The 19,728-nt window shown below is 46.7% G+C and overlaps 1 protein-coding gene across 1 annotated transcript in view; it reads left to right on the forward strand.

Moving 5' to 3' along the window:
• MVB12B (multivesicular body subunit 12B) overlaps positions 1-19,728 on the forward strand; it is a 170,540-nt gene that overhangs the window by 30,358 nt on the left and 120,454 nt on the right. The window contains exon 4 of the mRNA XM_007471823.1: positions 15,490-15,597. Coding sequence (XP_007471885.1) covers positions 15,490-15,597 — 108 coding nt within the window. The remainder of the gene's footprint in view (positions 1-15,489; positions 15,598-19,728) is intronic.

The following is a 19,728-nucleotide window of genomic DNA, read 5'->3' on the forward strand; positions in this document are numbered from 1 at the left end:
CAGCTTTTGCATCATCCTTTTCTGTCTCTATCGCCGGAGGGCAGGACCTCACCATTCGTGTCCTGGATAGTCTCTTCCAGGAGGACTCTGGTCCCTCCCTTCTCAGCTCTGGGGTTTCTCCTTTAAGCATCACTCTTAGAATTTCTCCTCCTGCTCTGAGCTCTCCAGACACTCTCCCTCTTGCCCAGGGGCGAGCCCTGAGTCCTGCGCCTGCCCTGCTCCTGCACCCTGCCGTGTGTCTCCTCTCAAGAGTCCCGCCATCCCAGCTCCTCGCAAGTGGGCCTCTTAGGACCCAGGCCCCTGTCATTTCTGGTCCTGTCTTTTCTGGGGCCGTGCCTTCCCCTCGTCCTCTGCTTCATTCCTGCCTGTTGATGCTTTATGAGGCCCCCACCTAAAGCTGCCTTTGATTCTTCTCTAGCCCCACCCCCACCCCCCGCACCCTGAATATCCGTGCGGTGTCTGTCCCTGTGCTAGTTGCTTCCATAGATAGTATCTACTTCACAGAGTGACCGCATGAAGATACTCTTATAATCTTATTACAAATAAGAAAACAACCTCGGAGAGCTCAGGGGCTCAAGATCACACAGCAGGTGGGTCTCCTGCCTCTAAGTGTTGTGCCCTCTTACTGATTCATCACATCTTCTGGCTTTCCTCTGAGGGAGGTTCCACGTCTTACTCATACTTGTATATGCTGAAGCGCATGGTGCAATGCCTTGCGTATCGTAAGTGCTTAGTAAATATTTGCTGAAAGAAAAGTAAAGCCTTGTGGCCTGAAGGGATGAATTGCAGCCTAGTGATGACTGTACCCATAGGTAGAAGTCTCTATTTAAAGCCAGGTCAGCCAGCGTACCCCACTGCGGCACGGGAGGGACACAGTGCTTCTGATACAACATGAGCAGCAATATTTACCACCGAGGAAGTGTTTTCTGTATGCTGGGTGCTCGGCAAGGCTCATAATTGTCTCTTTTAATTATTACTACAACTGCGTGAGATAGAACCTATTGTCTCCATTTACAGAGGCAGAAGCTGAGGCTCAGAGAGGTTGAGGAACTCAGCCCAGGTCACACAGCTACTAAGTGGCAAAGCTAGGATCTGAATTCACATCTGTCCTGTACCAAAGCCCATGTTTTAAGCTGCTGTGTTCTGCCTCCCTGGCCCAGGAGAGTAGGTATTGGGCCGTGTGAGGCCTAGGGTGTTAGCTCATAGCCAGAAAGGGACTTTGGAACACCGTGCCCTGGTTAGCCAGGACAGAGAGGGTGGTCTTCAGGGGCTGAGCTAGGCTTCAGCAGCAGCTTCTCTTTCGTTCTCTTTTCCTTCCTCTGCTTGGCAGACTCATCCTCCATAACGAAATTCTTACTCTCCAGATTCCGTAATAGAGAGAGAATCAGTGAACCCTGCCTTTTTTTTTTTTTTAATTAACAATATCTTCATGACATTTTAAAAATTATAAAAGCTCATTTCAGAAAATCCAAATCATATAGAATTACAGAAATAAAGAGCAAAAATATTACATTTTCTTCCCTTTAATCCTACGCGTATTATTAACAGTTTGGAAATATCCTGCTAGGCTTCTTTTTTCCTTTTGCAAGAAATTGTATTTATTTTTAACAAAATAAGGAATACAAAAACTTCTTATTTTAGAAATATCAAACAACACAGCCAAAGCTCAAGCACCTTTCGACCACACCTCTGATTTCTGTTAGCTGCTGTCATCCGTTGGCTTTGCCTTCCTTCTCCTCTGCATTTGCATATGTAAATAACTTTCAGAACTACAGCTTCACAACTTGTCTTCTCAGTATGAATTAGATCATGCAGTGAGCTCTCGCTACATCTTTACTGAAGGACGCACGCGTCATTTAGCTCTTCCTAGATCAGCGTCTGTAGGTCACACACGTTCCCGCTTCCCGTGTGTGGTGTCCGTGTAGGCTGAGCGCTCTGTGCAGGCATCCTCCCCCGCTCAACTTTTAGTTTCATTCTGGTTTTTCACTAAACAAAGCCTTAGTACAGGCCTCCTTGTTTGGGTCGCCAGGCTTAGCAAATAAGAATACAGCGTACCCAGTTAAGTCTGAAAATTTTGAAATTTTTTAAAATTTGAAAAAAATGATTCATTGCTTACCTGAAACTCACATTTAAGCGGGTGTCCTTCCCGTGTCTCCTCTGGAAACGCTCCTCCTTGTGCACATTTGCGAGTATTTGAATGCCTCACTCCTTTATTTTTTTTTTTTTTTTTTTGCGGTATGTGGGCCTCTCACTGTTGTGGCCTCTCCCATTGTGGAGCACAGGCTCCGGACGAGCAGGCTCAACGGCCATGGCTCACGGGCCCAGCCGCTCCACGGCATGTGGGATCTTCCCAGACCGGGGCACGAACCCGTATCCCCTGCATCGGCAGGCGGACTCTCAACCACTGCGCCACCAGGGAAGCCCTCACTCCTTTATTTTTAAGGTCTTTATTGTCTGATTTTTTTTTAATTAAAAAATTGTGGTACAGAACATTTCATATATATACAAAAGTATAGACAATAACGTAACAAACATCCACATAACCGCCATGCATCTTTCCCAAGTCTTAACGTTTCACCAGGTTTATGTGAGTTTTTTTTTTAATAAAAGAAACAAAACGTTACTGGTGCCTGTGCACCCTCCAGGCCCACGTGCCCTTCCACGTGCCAGAGTAACCACTGAGTTCAGTATTTATCATTCCTATATGTTCTTTTCTGCTTTTATATAGATGCTATCATATGGAATACATACCATACTGTACATATTTTCAACTTGGTTTTCTGCTTAGCATTGTTTTTGAGATTTATCCTTGGGGATATGTGTGGCTCCCATTCATGTGTCTTCAAGGCTGTGTGGAATTCTGTTGCATGAATATACTGTGATGTATTTATTGACCCTTCTGTTGATGAAGATTTGGGTTGTCACCAATAATTCACTACTGTGAACGGTATTGCAAATAATATCCTCATATCGTTATGCTAAGAATTTCTTTTCTAGGGAACAATTTAGGAGCAGAATTGCCGGGTCATTTTCCCCTTACTGAACATAGTAAATGTGTTCTCCCAAGTGGCTGTGCCAGCTTGTGCCCCACTCATTTTGGTCAGATAGTTATGGTTTAGTCAATGATTTACCATGAATGGTATAAAATTGTCATTTTTAATTTGTATTTTCCTAGAGTGGGTGAACATTTTCTCATATGGCGTCTACATATTCTATATAATTTTTCTTTTCACTTATTTCTTTTTCTCCTTGATTTGCAGGGGTTCTTTATTTATTTTGGATATTAATCCATTGTCAGTTATGCATTTCTCACAGTGTGAGGCTTGTCTTTTCACTATTTGAGTGACCTTTGTAGTATCAAAGTTTTTAATTTTAGGATAGTAAGATTCATCAGTCTTCTCTTTTATGGATTTTCTTATACACATGTGTTTATTTCTTTAATATTTCCCTCTATTAACATCATAAAGATAGTTTACATCTTCTTTGAAAAGTTTTAAAGTTTTGCTTTTCACATTTAATCTTTAATCCACCTAGAATTTGTTTTTTATGAGAGGCAGAGCTCTAGTTTAATTTTTTGGTCCACGTTGATTACTAGGTATCTGTGTGCTATTGACTGAGTAGTTCATGCCTCGGCCACTGGTGTGTCATCAGCAGCTCTGTCACAGATTGAGTGCTTGTGGCTGAGAGGAACCCACCCTCCACTTGAGTGCCAGCCAGCCACGAGGGAACCTCTAGGCCACTGATGCTGCTCTCCATGGGGTCTGTGGAGGTCCAGGGCTGTGTCCTGGCGTGACTAGCTGCAGGTGGCAGAGGCACGAGCATTTGTGGCCCAGGTGCTCTCTCCTGACCACCAGGAATGCGGAGGAGATTCCCCTTTGATGCAGCCAAGTGCCCTGCCCATGTTTCCTTCCCATTTCCTGTCTCATGGACCTCACAGTCCCCAGGAACTGATTTCCCTGTGTCTTCCCTTCCCCATCAGCAGATGCAGAAGCAGGGCTCCTGATTTCCAGGGGTGTCTCCAGGACCCTTTGCTTTCTTGCACCCCGCCCAGCACCAGGAACCGGTCCCTTCTGTGCCTGCAGTTACCACAGCAGCTGCAAGGAGGGTGGAATAAAGAGAGGGCCGTTCCATGCAGCCCCTGATGTGCCCCCTTCACGCCGTGTACATCTTTCACACTGCACATTCTTTTACTTGTTCATTCAGCCATCTGGCAGATATCTGATTGTGTCCTACCAGCAAGGCCTTGGGCTACGTACTCTGAAAAATTTAAGGAGCAGAAGTAATAATAAAGGGCTAACATTTTTGGAGTGTCTGTCACGTGCCAGATCTTATGCTAAGAGTTTTTTTAAAAAAAATACAGCTTTATTGAAATATAATTCACATACCATAAAGTTCGCCCTTTAAAAGTGTATAATTCAGTGGCTTTTCCTATAGTCAGAGTTGTGTAATCTTCACCACTGTCTAGTTTCAGAATATTTTCATCACCACAAAAAGAAACCTTATACTCATTAGCAGTCACTCCCCATCTCCCCCTGCCTCCAGCCCCTGGCGGCCACCAATCTATTTTCTGTCTCTATGGATTCACCTTTTCTGGACATTTCATATAGTTGTGCAGCATCTGGCCCTTTGTGACTGTCTTGTTTGACTTAGCATGATGTTGTCAAGGTTCATCCGTGTTGTAGCCTGTGTAGGTACTTCGTCCCCTTTTTGTGGCCAAATAGTATTCCATTGCACGGACGCATCACGTTTTGTTTCTCTGTTCATCAGTTGATGGACATTTGGGTTGTTTCCACCTTTTGACTCCAAAAATCCAAGTTCTTTCCTCCATCTCATGGTTTTCTCCATATTAGAGAAGGTTTGATGCACGCAGCTGTCGGAAGGGGAGATCCTGGAAGGAGAGAGTTTGCTCCAGGCTAGTGTGGGCAGGGAGGCCTGGCAGGGTGGGACTCTGTCAGCCACCCCCTGAGTGATGAGAGGGAGCCACGGGGGCAAAGCCGGGGAGGCAGGAGGTCACCGGGCAGATTGGGAATGATGAACTCAAAGACGGAGAGCTCGGCCTGTGCTCTGGGACGTGAGTGGAGAGAACAGCCCATAGGCTGAGGGGGTGGTGGCAGGCTCAGGACAGAGCCGTGCGTTCGTTTCTCTTGCTAAGAAATATCAGACATTTCAGCTGAAGACCCCTGGCAGACTTGAGTCTCCAATCAGGATTCAAAACAGTAAAATGATGCAAATCAAATCAGAACCGAAAAGCAAGCATTCCTGGGCTCATCAGCAGATAAGTCAAAAGGCTCTTTTCACTTTATCGTTTTTAGAAAGCATTTGGGCACACCTCCTGTTAGGTATCCAGAAGGCTGTTGTGCCCACACTGGTCTGAATAAGGGTTTAAGGGGCTCCACGGTTGGGCACTGTCTGACCTGGGCCAAGTGTGTGTGTTTCAGCAGAGGATGATCTAACACGTCAGGAGCCCTTTGAACGCTGCTCTTGTTTCTAGTGTCTGCCAGATGTTTCCTTTGGAATGTCTGCAGAATGTCCTGGCCCCTTTGATTGCTTTCTGTCTGGCAAGCACATCTTTGAATTGTGGGTGGGCTCTCTTAAAACACCAGGGTGTGAACAGATTGACAAAAACCGGTGGTTAGCTGTCTTTCAAGAGCTACTCTTTGGGCAAGAGTACTTGATACTGACATTGAAGGACCTCTGACAGTTTTAAGGATTTACTGCACAGACCCTCTCCAGGGGGCTTAGTTGGGGAGCTGATTTACAAAGTGTTTCTCAGGTTTAAATCCAGCATATCTTTAGTTCTCATCCCATCAAATGAATCCTTTAAATTGTTGTTTTTCTTTTTTTTTTTTAATATTAAATTTTTTTAATTTTTGTTTTTCTCAGCTATATAGAGTGAAAAGGTACAAACTTCCAGTTACAAAATAAATAAGTCATGGGATGTAATGAACAGCATGGTGACTGTAGTTAACGATACTATATCACATATTTGAAAGCCGCTCAGAGAGAGTAGGTCTCTAAAGGCCTCATAGCATGCACACAGATTCTGTAAGTACGTATGGTAACGGATATTAACTAGACTTACTGTGGTGATCATTTCATAGTGTATAGAATATTGAATCATTATGTTTTACAACTGAAACTAATGTAATATTGTATGTCAGTTATACCTCAAAAAAAGTAAATTTTAAAAAATAACATTAAAGAATACCCGTAATCTCGACTGTGCAGAACCAAACAGTAGTTAATATTTTGCTTTGTATCTGTCTAGATCCTTTTCTGTATAGATAACTTTTAAAAAACAAAATATGAGATTGTACTTTTTTAAAAAACATTTTTATTCAAGTATAGTTGATTTACAGTGTTGTGTTAGTTTCAGGTGTATAGCAAAGTAAATTGGATGGATATATATATATATATATCCATTCATTTCCAGATCCTTTTCCCATATAGGTTATTACAGAATATTGAGTAGAGTTCCCTGTGCTATACAGTAGGTCCTTGTTAGTTATGTATTGTATATACAGTAAGTTTGTATATGTTAATCCCAGTCTCCCAATTTATCACTTCCTCCCACATTTCCCCTTTGGTAAATTTGGTTTTGAGATCTGTGAGTCTGTTTCTGTTTTGTAAATAAGTTCATCTGTACCGTTTTCTTAAATTAGACTCCGGGATTGTACTGTAGAAACCATTTTGTAACTTATGCTTTCCCCTGAACTTTTCATGTTAGTAGATACCTGTCCTCAAAGTTGTTTGAAAAGGCTGCTGAGTCTTCTGTTGTAAGGGTGCCCTGTAATCATCAGAAATGTGTCACTTCCTCCCCACTTTTGCCGTTACACTGTCTAGACAGCACCCCTCCCCCGCTACCAGGCTCCAGTCCCTTTCTCTGCCCCTGTCGCCCATCAGCCTTGCTCCCCCTGCCGTCCTCACACCACCCCGCCAGCCGCCCGCACCGCTCTGTCTCCAGATCTCATGCCAGCATCTTCCTGTCACCTCCTCAGAGAGGCCTCCCCCCGGTCCCCCACCCGAGTAGCCTCTCCCTCCCCGCAGTCACTGTCCCCATTACCCTCTTTTATATAAGGTGCTTATTACCTCCTAAAATTATCTTTTATGTTTGTTTGTTTGTTCGCCTGTTTATTGTGCATCTTCCCCTGTCTAGAATATGACCCCTGTGGGGTCAGGGACCGAGTCTGTCTTGTCCAACCCTCTGTCCTCTGCACCTCTTCGGGGTCTGGCGCCCAGAAGCTCAGTATGAAGGAGCAAATGATGATCCACTCTTGTGCACAGAACTGGTTATCTCCTCAGACTCTCTGCCCAGAAGTGGAATTCCTTGGTCACAGAGCATATATATCTTTAAGGCTTTTGATATGCAGCACCAAATGAATGTAATTTAAGGCTATACCACTTAGTACTCATTTCAGGAGCAATTGGTGTGCCCGTTTCCCCCTTAAATGGATTCTCTCATACGCTTTTTGGTAAAAAGATTCCCCCCACACACACACTTAATAAATTATGGACATAATTCTATATATAGACATACTTCATCCTTTCTAAGAACTGAATATGTGTTCCATTATATAGACATGTACCATAAGTTGTTTAGCCAAGATCCTTTTGTTCCTCAATTTCCTCATCTATAAAATCAGGTAGTAACTGGTTATTACTTACAGTAACTCACAGGGTTGTTGTGTTAAATGAGTGACTTACACTAACAATTTGAGAATAAAATACTTAGGGCAGGTCCTGGCACACAGAACACACACAGTAAATGTTAGGTGGTGTTATGATCCTTGCAGCGTGGAGAATGCAGTGGAATAGACCGCAGAGTAGGGTCATCGATGATGATGGTGCAGCATCTCCCATAAGTCCATGCACCTCTCCATCAAGGTCCTGAGCAAATGAATCCAAGTGTGTTTTCTTCCTAGGTCTGCCTGCTTGGGCACTCCTTGGTCCTTGTGTGGCAGCATCCTCTAGTACCTTTTCCTCCACCTCCCCCGGTGTGTGTGAGCTCAGGTATTCCCATGTCCTGCAAGTTAAAGAATGTAATTAGAACACTAGGCCTTGCCTGAGTGTACAGGACCTTTTAAAACCATTAGGGCTATTAGCTTAAATTTAAGTCTCACAAAATAAGTCAGTCATTTCAGTGTTAAAATTAGTTTGTTTTCTTCTCTTCTTCTGTCATCAGAGCGAAGCTCTCCAGACCCACATGCTTCCAGAAGTGTTCTCAAGCCCTCTCTTCCCTGCAGCATTCAGCCTGAACCTGTGCCATGTGCCCCCAGCTGCCTTTCACTGTGGCATTGCTGGTGCTTTTTTAAAGTGGCCCTGGGTGGTTCTTTGTGTTTGGGTCCAGGGAGGCATGCACATGGCTTCTCAGCTGACCCAAAGGCAGGGCCCACGGGTGTCCTGGTTCTGACCTGGAAGGTTGACTATCCTTCCCTGGGCCGTGGGGGGGGGGGGGTTCTGCTTGCTGGGTGCTGAGGGGGGAGAGGCAAGGTGCAGGGAGACCCACCTCTGCTCTGACCAGTGAATGACTTTGAGTTTACAGAGGTTCTCCAAGCCTCATCTTCTCACCTGTAAACTGGGTAGTAAATAGTACCCATTCCACTGGGTGGTTGGGAGGATTCACTGAGAAACTGCACATAACCTGCTTCAACCAGAGCCTGGCAAACAGTAAGTACTCGGCAGGAATTCCTGCCCCACCACCTGTCCTCAGACCAGGAGGGTTTCCTACTTTTAACCTCAGGATTCCTTCACACGGGCTTGCCCCATAAGCCAGCTGCAGGTAGCCAGCCCCGCTCCCCGCAGGCCGTCAGGGCTTCCTGAACACACGTTTCCCTCTGGGACTGCTGCACGTCGGTGCAGAATTGGACCTCTGAGCTTGAGCCCGAGAAGGAAGGAAGTCGGCGGCCTGGGCTGTGTGAGGCAGAGCCTGAGCCCGCCCTGGGCAGGCAGCTTGTCCACGTCCTGGCCTTGGTTCTGCAGGACTGGGGGCTGCAGCCCCTCATCCTCGTATTAGCTCTGGCGGACTCCGGCAGTGGAGAAGGTGCATGCGGCTTTGAACGTTGTCACGCATTGGGACACACTACAGAGATGCCTAGAACCGAGGTCACGTGCCTGTAGGAACATCCCTGATGGTCCTGATAGTAATGGTTCCTCTAAAAGGAATGATACCCCCATACTGTCTTCCATGGGACATTTTCCCGGCTCTCTGATTTTTTTAAATTAAAATTTGTTTTTCTTTTTAACAAAGTGATACACGTACAGGTTAAAAAAATCAGAGTATTAAAAGGCTTATAAGAAAATATAGCTGCCCCCAGCCATGTCCCTGCCCGTTCTCCATTTTTCACTCCCCAGAGGCAGTTACTTTCAACTCTTTTAGATTTTTTCACTTCTGGTACTTCGTCTCCATATTTCTAAATAATGTGTTTATATTGCTTCTTTCTCTTTTCTTTTTTTTTTGTGGTACGCGGGCCTCTCACCGCTGTGGCCTCTCCCGCCGCGGAGTACAGGCCCCAGATGCGCAGGCTCAGCGGCCATGGCTCACGGGCCCAGCCGCTCCGCGGCATGTGGGATCTTCCCGGACCGGGGCACGAACCCGTGTCCCCTGCATCGGCAGGCGGACTCTCAACCACTGCGCCACCAGGGAAGCCCTCTACTGCTTATTTCTTGATCTGCCTACATCCTCACGTTTAGTTTTCTCATAATCTCCCCCTATCAGGCAGTATCACAATTTTTGGTAAATTAGTGGGCAGTGTTTACACATGTAAACATTGGGTACCACTGAATCAAGTAATGCACCAGACTAGAGTTCCTTTCTTATAACCCTTTCCTTTTCTTGGAATTAGTTCTTGACTTGTTTCTTTCATTTGCTTTATTGTCTAGGTGCCTACTGATTTTTATACAAGAATTTAACATTTTTCTTTAAAATTGTCAAGCTAGTTACTAAATGATGTTTTCAAACAGCTTTACGCCTCTGTTTTTATTTTGTAAATGCTCCCGTACGTCCGTCACGTGCCCGTCTGTATCTCTTGCCAGTGCTGGAGTACAGTCCCGTACTCCCTCCTCCCTCAGAGATGGCTGCATCTCTCTTTGTCCCACGACCTTCTTTCCTTTCCCTCCTGTCCAGGCCCTGCCGGGCGGACGTGCCACCGCCGTCCCCTGGCTGTCCTGTGTGGGATCTGTTCCTGGAGCTCAGGGTTTCCTCCTTATTGATTCAACCCCCAGCCGTGCTGATGCATCCTCCTGTAGGTTCAGGGGTGGGCAGGGGATGAATTTGGTAAATTGTTACACGTCTGCAAAGGTCTTTATCCTACCTTCATGCTTACTTGATGTTGGTTTAGGTGGAGAATTCCAGAATCCCTCGGAATTTTGAAGAGGTGGTTCTCTTAGTTTGCAGTGTTGCTGGTGAGAAGTCTGATGCATTCAGATTCCGTTCCTCTGCACGTGGCCTGTTATTTCACTCTGGAAGTTTCAAAGGTGGTTTCTTCATCCCAAATTTGGTGGGATTCTCCATTGCTTTGCTTTGGGGTGGGGCTTTTTTATCACTGTGCTAGAACTCTCAGGACCTCTTTAAGGTGGAGGCTCACCTTTTGTTCCTTTTTTTATTTCTCTTTCTGGAAATTTCATTAATTGGATGTTGTATTGATTCTTCAGTTTTCTTAGTTTTTTTCCCCTCTAGTTAACCTCCTCATCTTTGTATTTTACTTTCCGGAAGATTTCCTCAACTTTCTCTTCCAACATATTTTTTGAATTTGTTATTTTAGCCGTAAGTTTTTTATGTCTAAGCTCTTTACATTGTCTTCAATTGTTCCTTTTAAAATGTTTTTCACAGTATTCTGTTCTTGTTCGGTGGTTGCAATGTAGTCACTCATCCCTCTGAAGATATTGATTATAGAGTTGGTTGGTTGTTCCTTAGCCTTCACTGTTTCCTCATATTATCTGTGCTATTTTCAAGTTCCCCTTTTCCTAATAATTTGAGCCCTGTCTTTCATATTTGAGACTCCCCCCAATGTCTGGTGACCCTTTGTTGTCAGGTAAGAGTGAGGCCCTAGCTCCTGGGGTCGGATCCCCGCGGTGGGGTAAGGCCTGATGACCTGTGGGCTGCACAGTGGGTGATGCAGCAGGGAGCTGGCCTCTGTAACAGGAGGCCACAGAGCCTGTAGCTGCTGGTCCTCTCTCTGGAGCTCTTTAGTTTCTCCAGAGATGCATCCTTTAATTTCCAGCATTTAGAGGGTACACCTGGCTGCCGAGGTGCCAGAAGCAGGAAGGAGGGTGAGCCTGGAGGGGGCCACCATTCAGTCACCGTTCACTGTGCATAGTTACCCCCTGCTTTCACTCTGGAGTCTTCCTCTTTCACCTCCTTCCCCATCAGTCTGGTGTTCTGGAGCCCTGAGCCCTACTGGTCCCGTTTCTGCAGAAAATACTTCTGAAACAGGGGTAGGGATCTGGGAGTCTAATGGCTTTGTTTATAGGCCTGTTCCCGTCCGCCTGTCTCAGCCCTAAACTCGCACCCACCCACCTCCAGGCCCTCCACCCTCATCCCAGGGGTATCTGGTGGCTCAGGGCCCTGGGGCGTCCGTCACCACCTCCACTCTGCCACACCCCAGACCTTCCACTTCCCACACCTCCACACATCCGATGGCATCTCTCTCGTGTTGTACTCCTCTCTTGCACTTTATTTTAGTGGCCCCAATACTTCCTCCACTTTGATTGTCATCTTAGAAGAATATTGGCAGAGAAGAGAGATAAACCCACGTGTCCATTCTGTCACTGTCCACCTACTCCTCCGCAGAGGCAGCTCCTGTACCGGAGAGGATGTGAGAAAGAGAGGGGGAGGGTATGAGAGTGTGAGTGGGAGAGTGTGTATGTGAGTGTGAGTGTGTGAGAGAAGAGTGTGTGTGTGTGTGTGTGTGTGAACCCCTCTGACAGACACTCTGGGGGCGCTGCAGCCAGCAGCAGCTTTGGACATATTCTAGTCATTTGGGGAACAGGGCAGGGTACAGATAAGAACCGAAAGAATAAGTGGCCTTATTGTTGAGATAGGGATGTGGCCTCAGAGTGGTGATTTTGAAGCGGATACATACACTCAGTTCAAGGGATTAAGTCCTAGAAATTTCATCTTTTAGAATTCTTATTACCTCACTCCAGGAGTCGGCAGGATCCTTGGTTTTTCACGCTTTGCTCCAGATTGACTGGCTGATTCTTTCTTTCATTCATTCCTTCAGCAAGTTTTGTTGGAGCCCATATGTATCAGGCAGTATGCTTAGTGCAGGGGATAAATGGCCATCAGGCATCGTCCTCGTCCTGGTGAAGCTTTTAGTCCAGTGGTGGGGCAGTAGGGGCAGGTAAACGTTAATCACACAGGTACCTGATTTGTGTCTGGAGACCAGGTCCGGTCCCAGAGATGAGGAAGGAGTCCCAGAGGACCGGAGATTGGAGCTGAGTCCGATGTGACAATGCAGGGCTTTTCGAATCCTGACGTGGTGTGGTATCACTTTAAATATCTGTTCTGCTGTCAGAGCAGACATCCTCATATTTGTTGTAGACCTGTTGGCACTGGCTTTGTGGGGGTCCTGAGTGGGCACTGAGGCACATCTCATGCATTATCCCCTCTGTCCCTGCAGCGCCCTCAGGGTAGGGGGCTTGCTTAAGCATTGGGGTGTCAGGTTGGGGTCTGCCATGCCTAGAGCACTTCCTCCTCCCTCTGCAGCCTCCCATCCTGGGACTCAGGACTGAGCTCACAAGGGCAGAGTTTAGACGTGGTCTGCAGGTGCGCCCGATAGCCCACCTGCCACATTTACCTTGTAGTTCATCTAACTTGGGATGGGAAGAGTTTAGGTTAGTCAGCACCTTTACGTGCCTGGGTTGTAAAGAAGCTTTGGGTACTTCTTATCGCTCCACGGACTGCAGGGCTGTGAAGGCCCAGGCTCTTACACCAGGGCCACTTCCCTCGTCCGGCTGGGAGCCAGGTCCGGACCTTCCCACTCCCTGCTTAGCAGTGGAGCCGGCCTGCGGGCCCCAGGCTGCGGGCAGCTGCGCTCTGCCCAGATACACACGCGCGCGCGCGCACACACACACACACACCACACTCACACGCTCCCCCGCCCCCTCTCTTTCTCCCCCTCTTCCTCTCTCTCACCCTCACCTCCCTCCACACCTCCCCTTGGCTGGGGTTGGAGGGCGATACACATTTTCACTTCATTGCAAAGGAGTCGTGGCCTCAGGGCAAAGCTGGGCCTTTGGTTGTCTGTGTTGAATGTTTCTCAGGAGCGGGTTGGAGGACCGTAACTGCCATGATGAGAAGGAGAGAAGGGGGCCTCTGAGGAGGGAGCAGGTCCACTGCCTGCTTTCTCCCTTGGCACTCCTGCGCCGGCCTCTTTATCCTACAAGGTGTCTTCTCATTCAGAAAAGGGAAAATTCTAGCAGTGGGTGAGAGGAGGGAGTCGTCATTTTCAAACCCTGGAAACAATAGCCTTGATTTAGGGTGCATAACACCCCTCGGTGGAATTGCCAGTAGCCTGGAAAGCCCTTCTCAACCGCCTGCCTTTTCCGTAGGAGGTTGGACACAGCTCTCTTCCTTCTGAGTCCCAGCCTGTGGTCCCACAGCCTTTGAGTGTTCTGCAGTCTCTCTCTTTTTAAAAATTTATCAAAAATAATGCATTTATTATAGAGAAACCACATAGGTTCTCTTATTTCTTTTTTCCTATAGCATCTTTTCACATTTTAATGGTTCTGAAATTAGGATGCATCTTAAAATAGGTTTGTGCATTTTGATACGATATTTCTTTAAATCCATGGGTGATTCCCAAACGACTACATCTTAGAACTGAGGAAATACAATAAAAGTACAGTTTGGGAAACAAAAATCTTTCAAACATGGAACCCATGGGAGAAAACAAAGCAAAAGGCATCCTTGGGAGTGGGAAGTTGGGGCCACTGCTTCCAATTTCATGTTTTCCGAGAAACTTTATGTATGACCGTTACGGGGAGAGATGCGGGCAAGGCCTGATCCTGTTCCGTCGTGTTTCTTTCTGTGAGGGTGACATACTTGGAGCAGACGTTCCCTGAGATTGTCCCCATACCACTCCTCCTTCAGGTTTCAGGTCAAACATATCTGCGTGTTTAGAGTAAGGACCTTTCTTTTCCCTTTGTTGCACTTGCTAACTTAGGATCGTTGGGTTTGAAAGAATGTGTTTTTCTTTTGCCAGTTGGCCTTTGGGCTTTCCAGAGGCCCCCTCAGAGAGCGTGGCGGTCGGGGCTCTGGGGACCATCCCAGTGGAGCCACCCCTGCCCCCCTGCCCTGCGCATGTGACAGTCCGAGGTCGTGGGCCTGCTGTGCAGTGTGGACACGGGATGGGGCTGCATCAGGGCCATTTTGTATGAAGAATGGAGGTGCTTTCAGCAGTTTGTGAGAACGGCCTGGAGCTTGTCAGATCAAGGACGGCTTCCCAAAGTCTAAGCCTCAGAAGCACGAGCAGGGAGATGCCCAGAGTGCCCTAGCGGGGACAGGGGTGGCAGCTGCAGAGCTCATCCCCAAAAGGGCACTGCTCCCAGTCTTCCGGGGGGCCCCCGTTGGGGTCCAGCCAGGGTGTGGGAGGTTGGTTAATACTCTGACCTGTTAGGCCACTGTGGGAGGAAGCAGCCCAGGCCCTGATGGTCCGTTAATGAGTATCTTGGAGAGAATGGGGAGAGCGCATCCTGGCCGGCCTCCGTCTCCTCTCCCGTGCCCTTGTGAACTCTTCCCACTAGCCGCAGCCCCACAGTCCCATGCACAGGACCTGTAAGACTCAAATCAAGGCTGGCTTCATCCTTGAATGCTGCTTAGAGGAAAATTTCTGCGGCTGAATACAAGAAGATGGCTCTTTAGACTATAAACAAGCAGCTGAGTCTTTTTAAATTTTCCTATCATGCTACAGTTTCCGACCTTGACTACCACTCGCAGAGCTTGTGCAGAGAAGAAACAGTGCATCTCCCAACTCCCCGCCCCCCCACCCCCCCCACCCAGTGCCCAGCAGAGTCCCGGTGACGGCAGCCCCTGGCCGGCCCGGGTCCCGGACAGAACAGGACGCCGTGCCAGGCTCACGGCGGGCGGTGCCCCTTTCAGGTGGCATTTCACACCCTATTGGACTTTTTTCTGCACCCTGTACTGTCCCCCGAGTAAGTGGTAATGAGCAACTTAATTTGCTGACTTCTCCAATCCCTTCTTGGTCCATGACAACAAAATTTGCTCTTTTCTCATTAGAACCACTTTTGTCAGTGTGTCTTTAATCAATGGCTTCCCCAGGGACAGTATTTTTAGAAGTTGTTATTTTTCACACTCTCCCTTTACCCCTCTTGGAAAATCTCTTCCCAGGGCCTCATGAAATGGACTAATGAGATGCCGCGCGAGTCCAGGCTGGAGTTAATTGGTGCAGGTACAAAGAAGCTGCTCACACACGCCCTCGGCTGCATCCTGCCTCACCTGCTGTCCTTTTCTCCATCTCTTTGGTGTAGGTTGCACAGACAGCAGATGGTGTGGATGCTGACCTCTGGAAAGACGGCTTATTTAAATCCAAGGTTACCAGATACCTGTGCTTCACAAGATCATTTTCCAAAGAAAATGTAAGTCTTAGTGGTTTTCTGTTTGCTAAGTGAGCACAAGTCATTTACATTCCTGTTTGAAATCTCCTCGTTTTTTGGTTGTGGTTTATTTTCATCACTATGTTAATTCATCTGTGGTTTTAGTGAATGGGGTACAGCAGCCTGTGCTGTGTTTCACTTATTAACAGTATTATTAACCGCATACCCAAGTGTACAGTGAATTCCATTAAAACGTGTTCTCCGAAGGAGACTAGGAGATTTCTCTCACAGCTCTTGTCTGCCTGCCTTTCCTCCAAGTAACAAATCACAGGGTAGTACGGAGGTAAGTGTCTTCCGGGGGAGCTGGATTTAAAGCTGACCAACAGATGGGAGCATAGCTAGAAGGATGCCACGTGGTCACCCCTCCCCCAGACATGGCCTTGTGGACTTTCTCCCCGGGTCTCTCTGACATATGACATTTCATTGTTTCTGCAGGTAGGTATCCACCCCACAGGCAGATTTCTTTTACTGTGTTGTTTTTAATACTTAAGCCCATAGATTAGGAAATTTTAAAGACATCTACTAAAGCTCTTCCAACAAAGTATTCTAACGGGTGGCTTAGAAAAAAGAGAAGTGGCTTTCGTGAGTGTCCACCCTGTGTGAGACCTGTCCTGGGCACTGTGCAAATATGCTGCTTCTGTCCTCAGATAGGCTCTTGAAGTGCTAGCTCCTTTCTGACATCAGGGAGTTTTCATGCTGGTCCAAGGCCACCTGTCTTCCCTAACTGCAAATAGGGAAGTCAGATTTTCATTTTTAAGGTGACATTTTATTTTGGGCCTGAATGCTAAAAAAAAAAAAAAAAAAAAAAACCAGCCATTACACAGTCATTCAGCTATGAAAGAGCCTGGTGTGTGGAGAACAAAAAAAAAAAAAAAAAAAAAAATTGGGTGGGAAATATTTTTATAAATTTTATTATAACAGTAATACATGTTCATGATTTATAAAGAAAAAAATCAGGTTCAAACATCCCCATTCAGAAGCATGGAAGGGGAAAGTCAACGGTCTTTCTCCATCACAAACCCCACAGCCCTGTGGTCCTATCACAGTCCTCGTGCGTCCCTGCAGCATAAGCTGGCTGTGGACAGTCACACAGTTCTCTGGCCCACACTCTCTTCCACCAGCCATTCCTGTTGTTTGTGGGTAAGTCTTTGTTAGGAAAATGATTCCTAACATACTCAGGGAGAACTCATTGCTTTAATTTTTTCCCACTAATGATGAGAGTAATACATGCTTGCTGTAACGAACAGAGTTTCTGGTGGAGTAGGGGCTAGTCCTGGCAGGTGAGCCTGCGGTGGGTCTGAGCAGGTCCCTCAGGTCACGGTGCAGCCGAGGAAACCCCAGGAACAGGTCCGAAGGCCGGGTTGCCCTTCCAGACGTGGGGCTCGTGATCTTAGGGGTAGTGCCCCCTCGGCCCCATCCTTCCCTCCTGCGTCCACATCCACATACAGTTCACTCTTGTCTCCTTTGTCCCTGGAGCTTACCTAAACCTTTTTTGAAACTAGTCGTATTCTTAGCTTTTGTCACCTCTTTTCTGCCCACTGGCTACCCTTTCTGCAGAAGGTCCGTGTGTTCACTGCCGCTCAGGGCTGTGAGGACCAACTCCTGAGGGCTGAGCATCTCATTCACACCCTCACTCTGCCTGGTGGTTTCATGTGTTCACTCCTGGTCTCTACTCAGCCTCAGCCTCTCCTACTGAAGAGGAGACCGTGGCCGCAGAGGACAGCTACGATCTCGTTGGTCATTTTTGATTTCTGTTTTTGTTGCGTTTCCTTGAAGGCCGTGGGGTGTCAGTACTCTAGGCCAGAAGAGCCCCCTGATCCCTTGGAGTGGGGACAATGACAAGTCTCAAAATGATAGAGAGAAGTCACTGGGGCTTGTTAATTTTAGGCATCACGGGTAAGTGGATGATAGAAAATACACCGATTTAGTCAACATTTGTCGAACGTTCAGGAGATGTTCCTAGAGTGCCTGCTATGCGTGTCTTGCTCCATGAGGGCTGGGCAGACGTGGGGAGGTGGGTGTGATGAGGGGATGCAAGATGAGGACAAGGGCAGTGGGAGAATCCTCTGCCCCTCTTTTGGGGCAGTAAGGAAATTAGGTGCATTTTATTTTCATTAAAAGAATGAATGGGTCCTATAGTGAGATCCAGAGGGATACAGCTGAAGGGGTGGCAGGGGCCCACTTGCCAGCCCAGGATTAGAGCAGGAATAAGGCATATTTTAATGTTACAGCCGGTCTGTCCCGGCCCTGCTGTCAGAGCCAAGACTTTGCATGACATAATTTTTTACAACTGCAAAGGAGGGATGTGGAATCTCAAGACTGGACAGATTCTTAATTAGGTGACTTGAGACTCCCTGTGTAGGAGTTTGGGGAGACTCCTTTGGAACCTAAATTCCTTTCCCCCAATAATGCTATTAATACAGAAACCTGGCTTTGGAGTGACATTGCTTCCTGGGGAAGGGTTGAGATTAATTGCACTTTTCATGCCCTGTACTTTCTGCATTACCTGTAATAATAATGTACATAGATTAGGTAGGGAGGATATTAAACAGAAGAATTTATGAACATTTGAATATTAAGTTGGTTATCTGTGGCTACCTTAAATGCAAGGTTGTCAAAAATAATTACAGTATACTAGCAAATACTGGCTACCAGAGACAATACAAATACCCTGAGTCAGTGCATATTGGGCTTTTGGCATGAATCATTTGCTCAACAAGGATTGGGAGTACGTTCTTCATATGTATGAGGAGGAAATGAAAGAGAGCACGGGATGGGGGAGGGGAGAGGAAGAAGCAAAATTAATGGTGTCGCAGACTTACTGTATTAAACCCGGTGCAGTGGCAGCCCCTGCACGGAGGGACCACACTTGGGCTGCGGGAAGCTCTGACAGTGCAGGCTCCCGTTCCATATGCACAGGAGGGGTTTTTTCATGCTTTTTTTTAATGGCTGCACCACTGATGTTCTGGTTTTATGGTCAGGGACATTTGTAGAGTGTGGAGTGTGAGGTCGCTAAGTGGTTTGCAGTTGACTTCTGTAAAACCCAGCTTGTCAAGTAAAAGACGTTTGAGAAGGATATTGATGAACACCCGTCCATCTATGGGGCAGGAAAACATACCCAGTTGTTAATTTCTCAATGCAGAAAACAGCGATGACATGGAAAAGCAACTGCCATGAAAAAAAATTATGATAGATTAGATCAGGTGATTCTGAAAGCAGCTGATGCTTGCGAGTTGGGTTAATGGTTCAGACCCTTCCTCCACAGTCAGAGATTTATTCCGCATCAGTGAGGGTTCCGCTTTCCACTTGCTGCGCTGATCTGTGCATTGTTTTCCTGAGACCCAGCTACCTGAAATGTAATAATATTAAATCCTCAGCAAATACCATATTTCTAGAGAAACGGTTTTGTGACCACAGTGCCGAAAAAACACTGGTCATAGTTTACACTTGCCATTTTGACCTTCATGGCTAAATTTCAAGAATTTATTTCATCTGTGTACTTTTGGTTTATAATACATTTATTAAATATACTTTTAATATATCTATTGATATTGTTTAGATTCATCATCCAAGCAAATCCAGTTTGATTTCTGATTCTGAGTGGCCTGCCCAGTTAAAAATGTACCAAAAAACATTAATTTATTCAGCAGATAATTATTGAGCACCTACTGTGTGCCCAGATCTATGCTAGGCTTGGATATATAGTAGTAGCAGAGATAGTTTTGGTCCTCGTGGCTCTCAAACTCTAGTGGGGAAGCAGATATTAAATAAGAACCTCACAAATATGTCATTATAAATTGATATGAAGGAAAATTGAGAGTACTGAGAGAGGACATAGCGTAGAGTTTAGATGATAGGAATTCCCTGATTGGCTTTCAGGGATGGTGTTGGCACTGCGCAGGATGGGGTGGGGCACAGAGACGGAGGGGCACGCCCTTCTCTGAGCAGGACGCCTGAGGAGTTGCTGTGCAGGGCAAGGTGGTGGGGTCGTCCGGGAACGCAGAACAGGTAAACTGAGAGTGTGCTCATGGGGACTTGTGGGGATGAGGTGCTTCTGGAAGGTGAGCATTCCAAGTGCATTGCTAGTATCCTGACAGGAGAGATTTGGGATCA

Source organism: Lipotes vexillifer, unplaced genomic scaffold, assembly GCF_000442215.2.
Source record: "Lipotes vexillifer unplaced genomic scaffold, Lipotes_vexillifer_v1.1 scaffold98, whole genome shotgun sequence".
Lineage (NCBI taxonomy): Eukaryota > Metazoa > Chordata > Mammalia > Artiodactyla > Lipotidae > Lipotes > Lipotes vexillifer.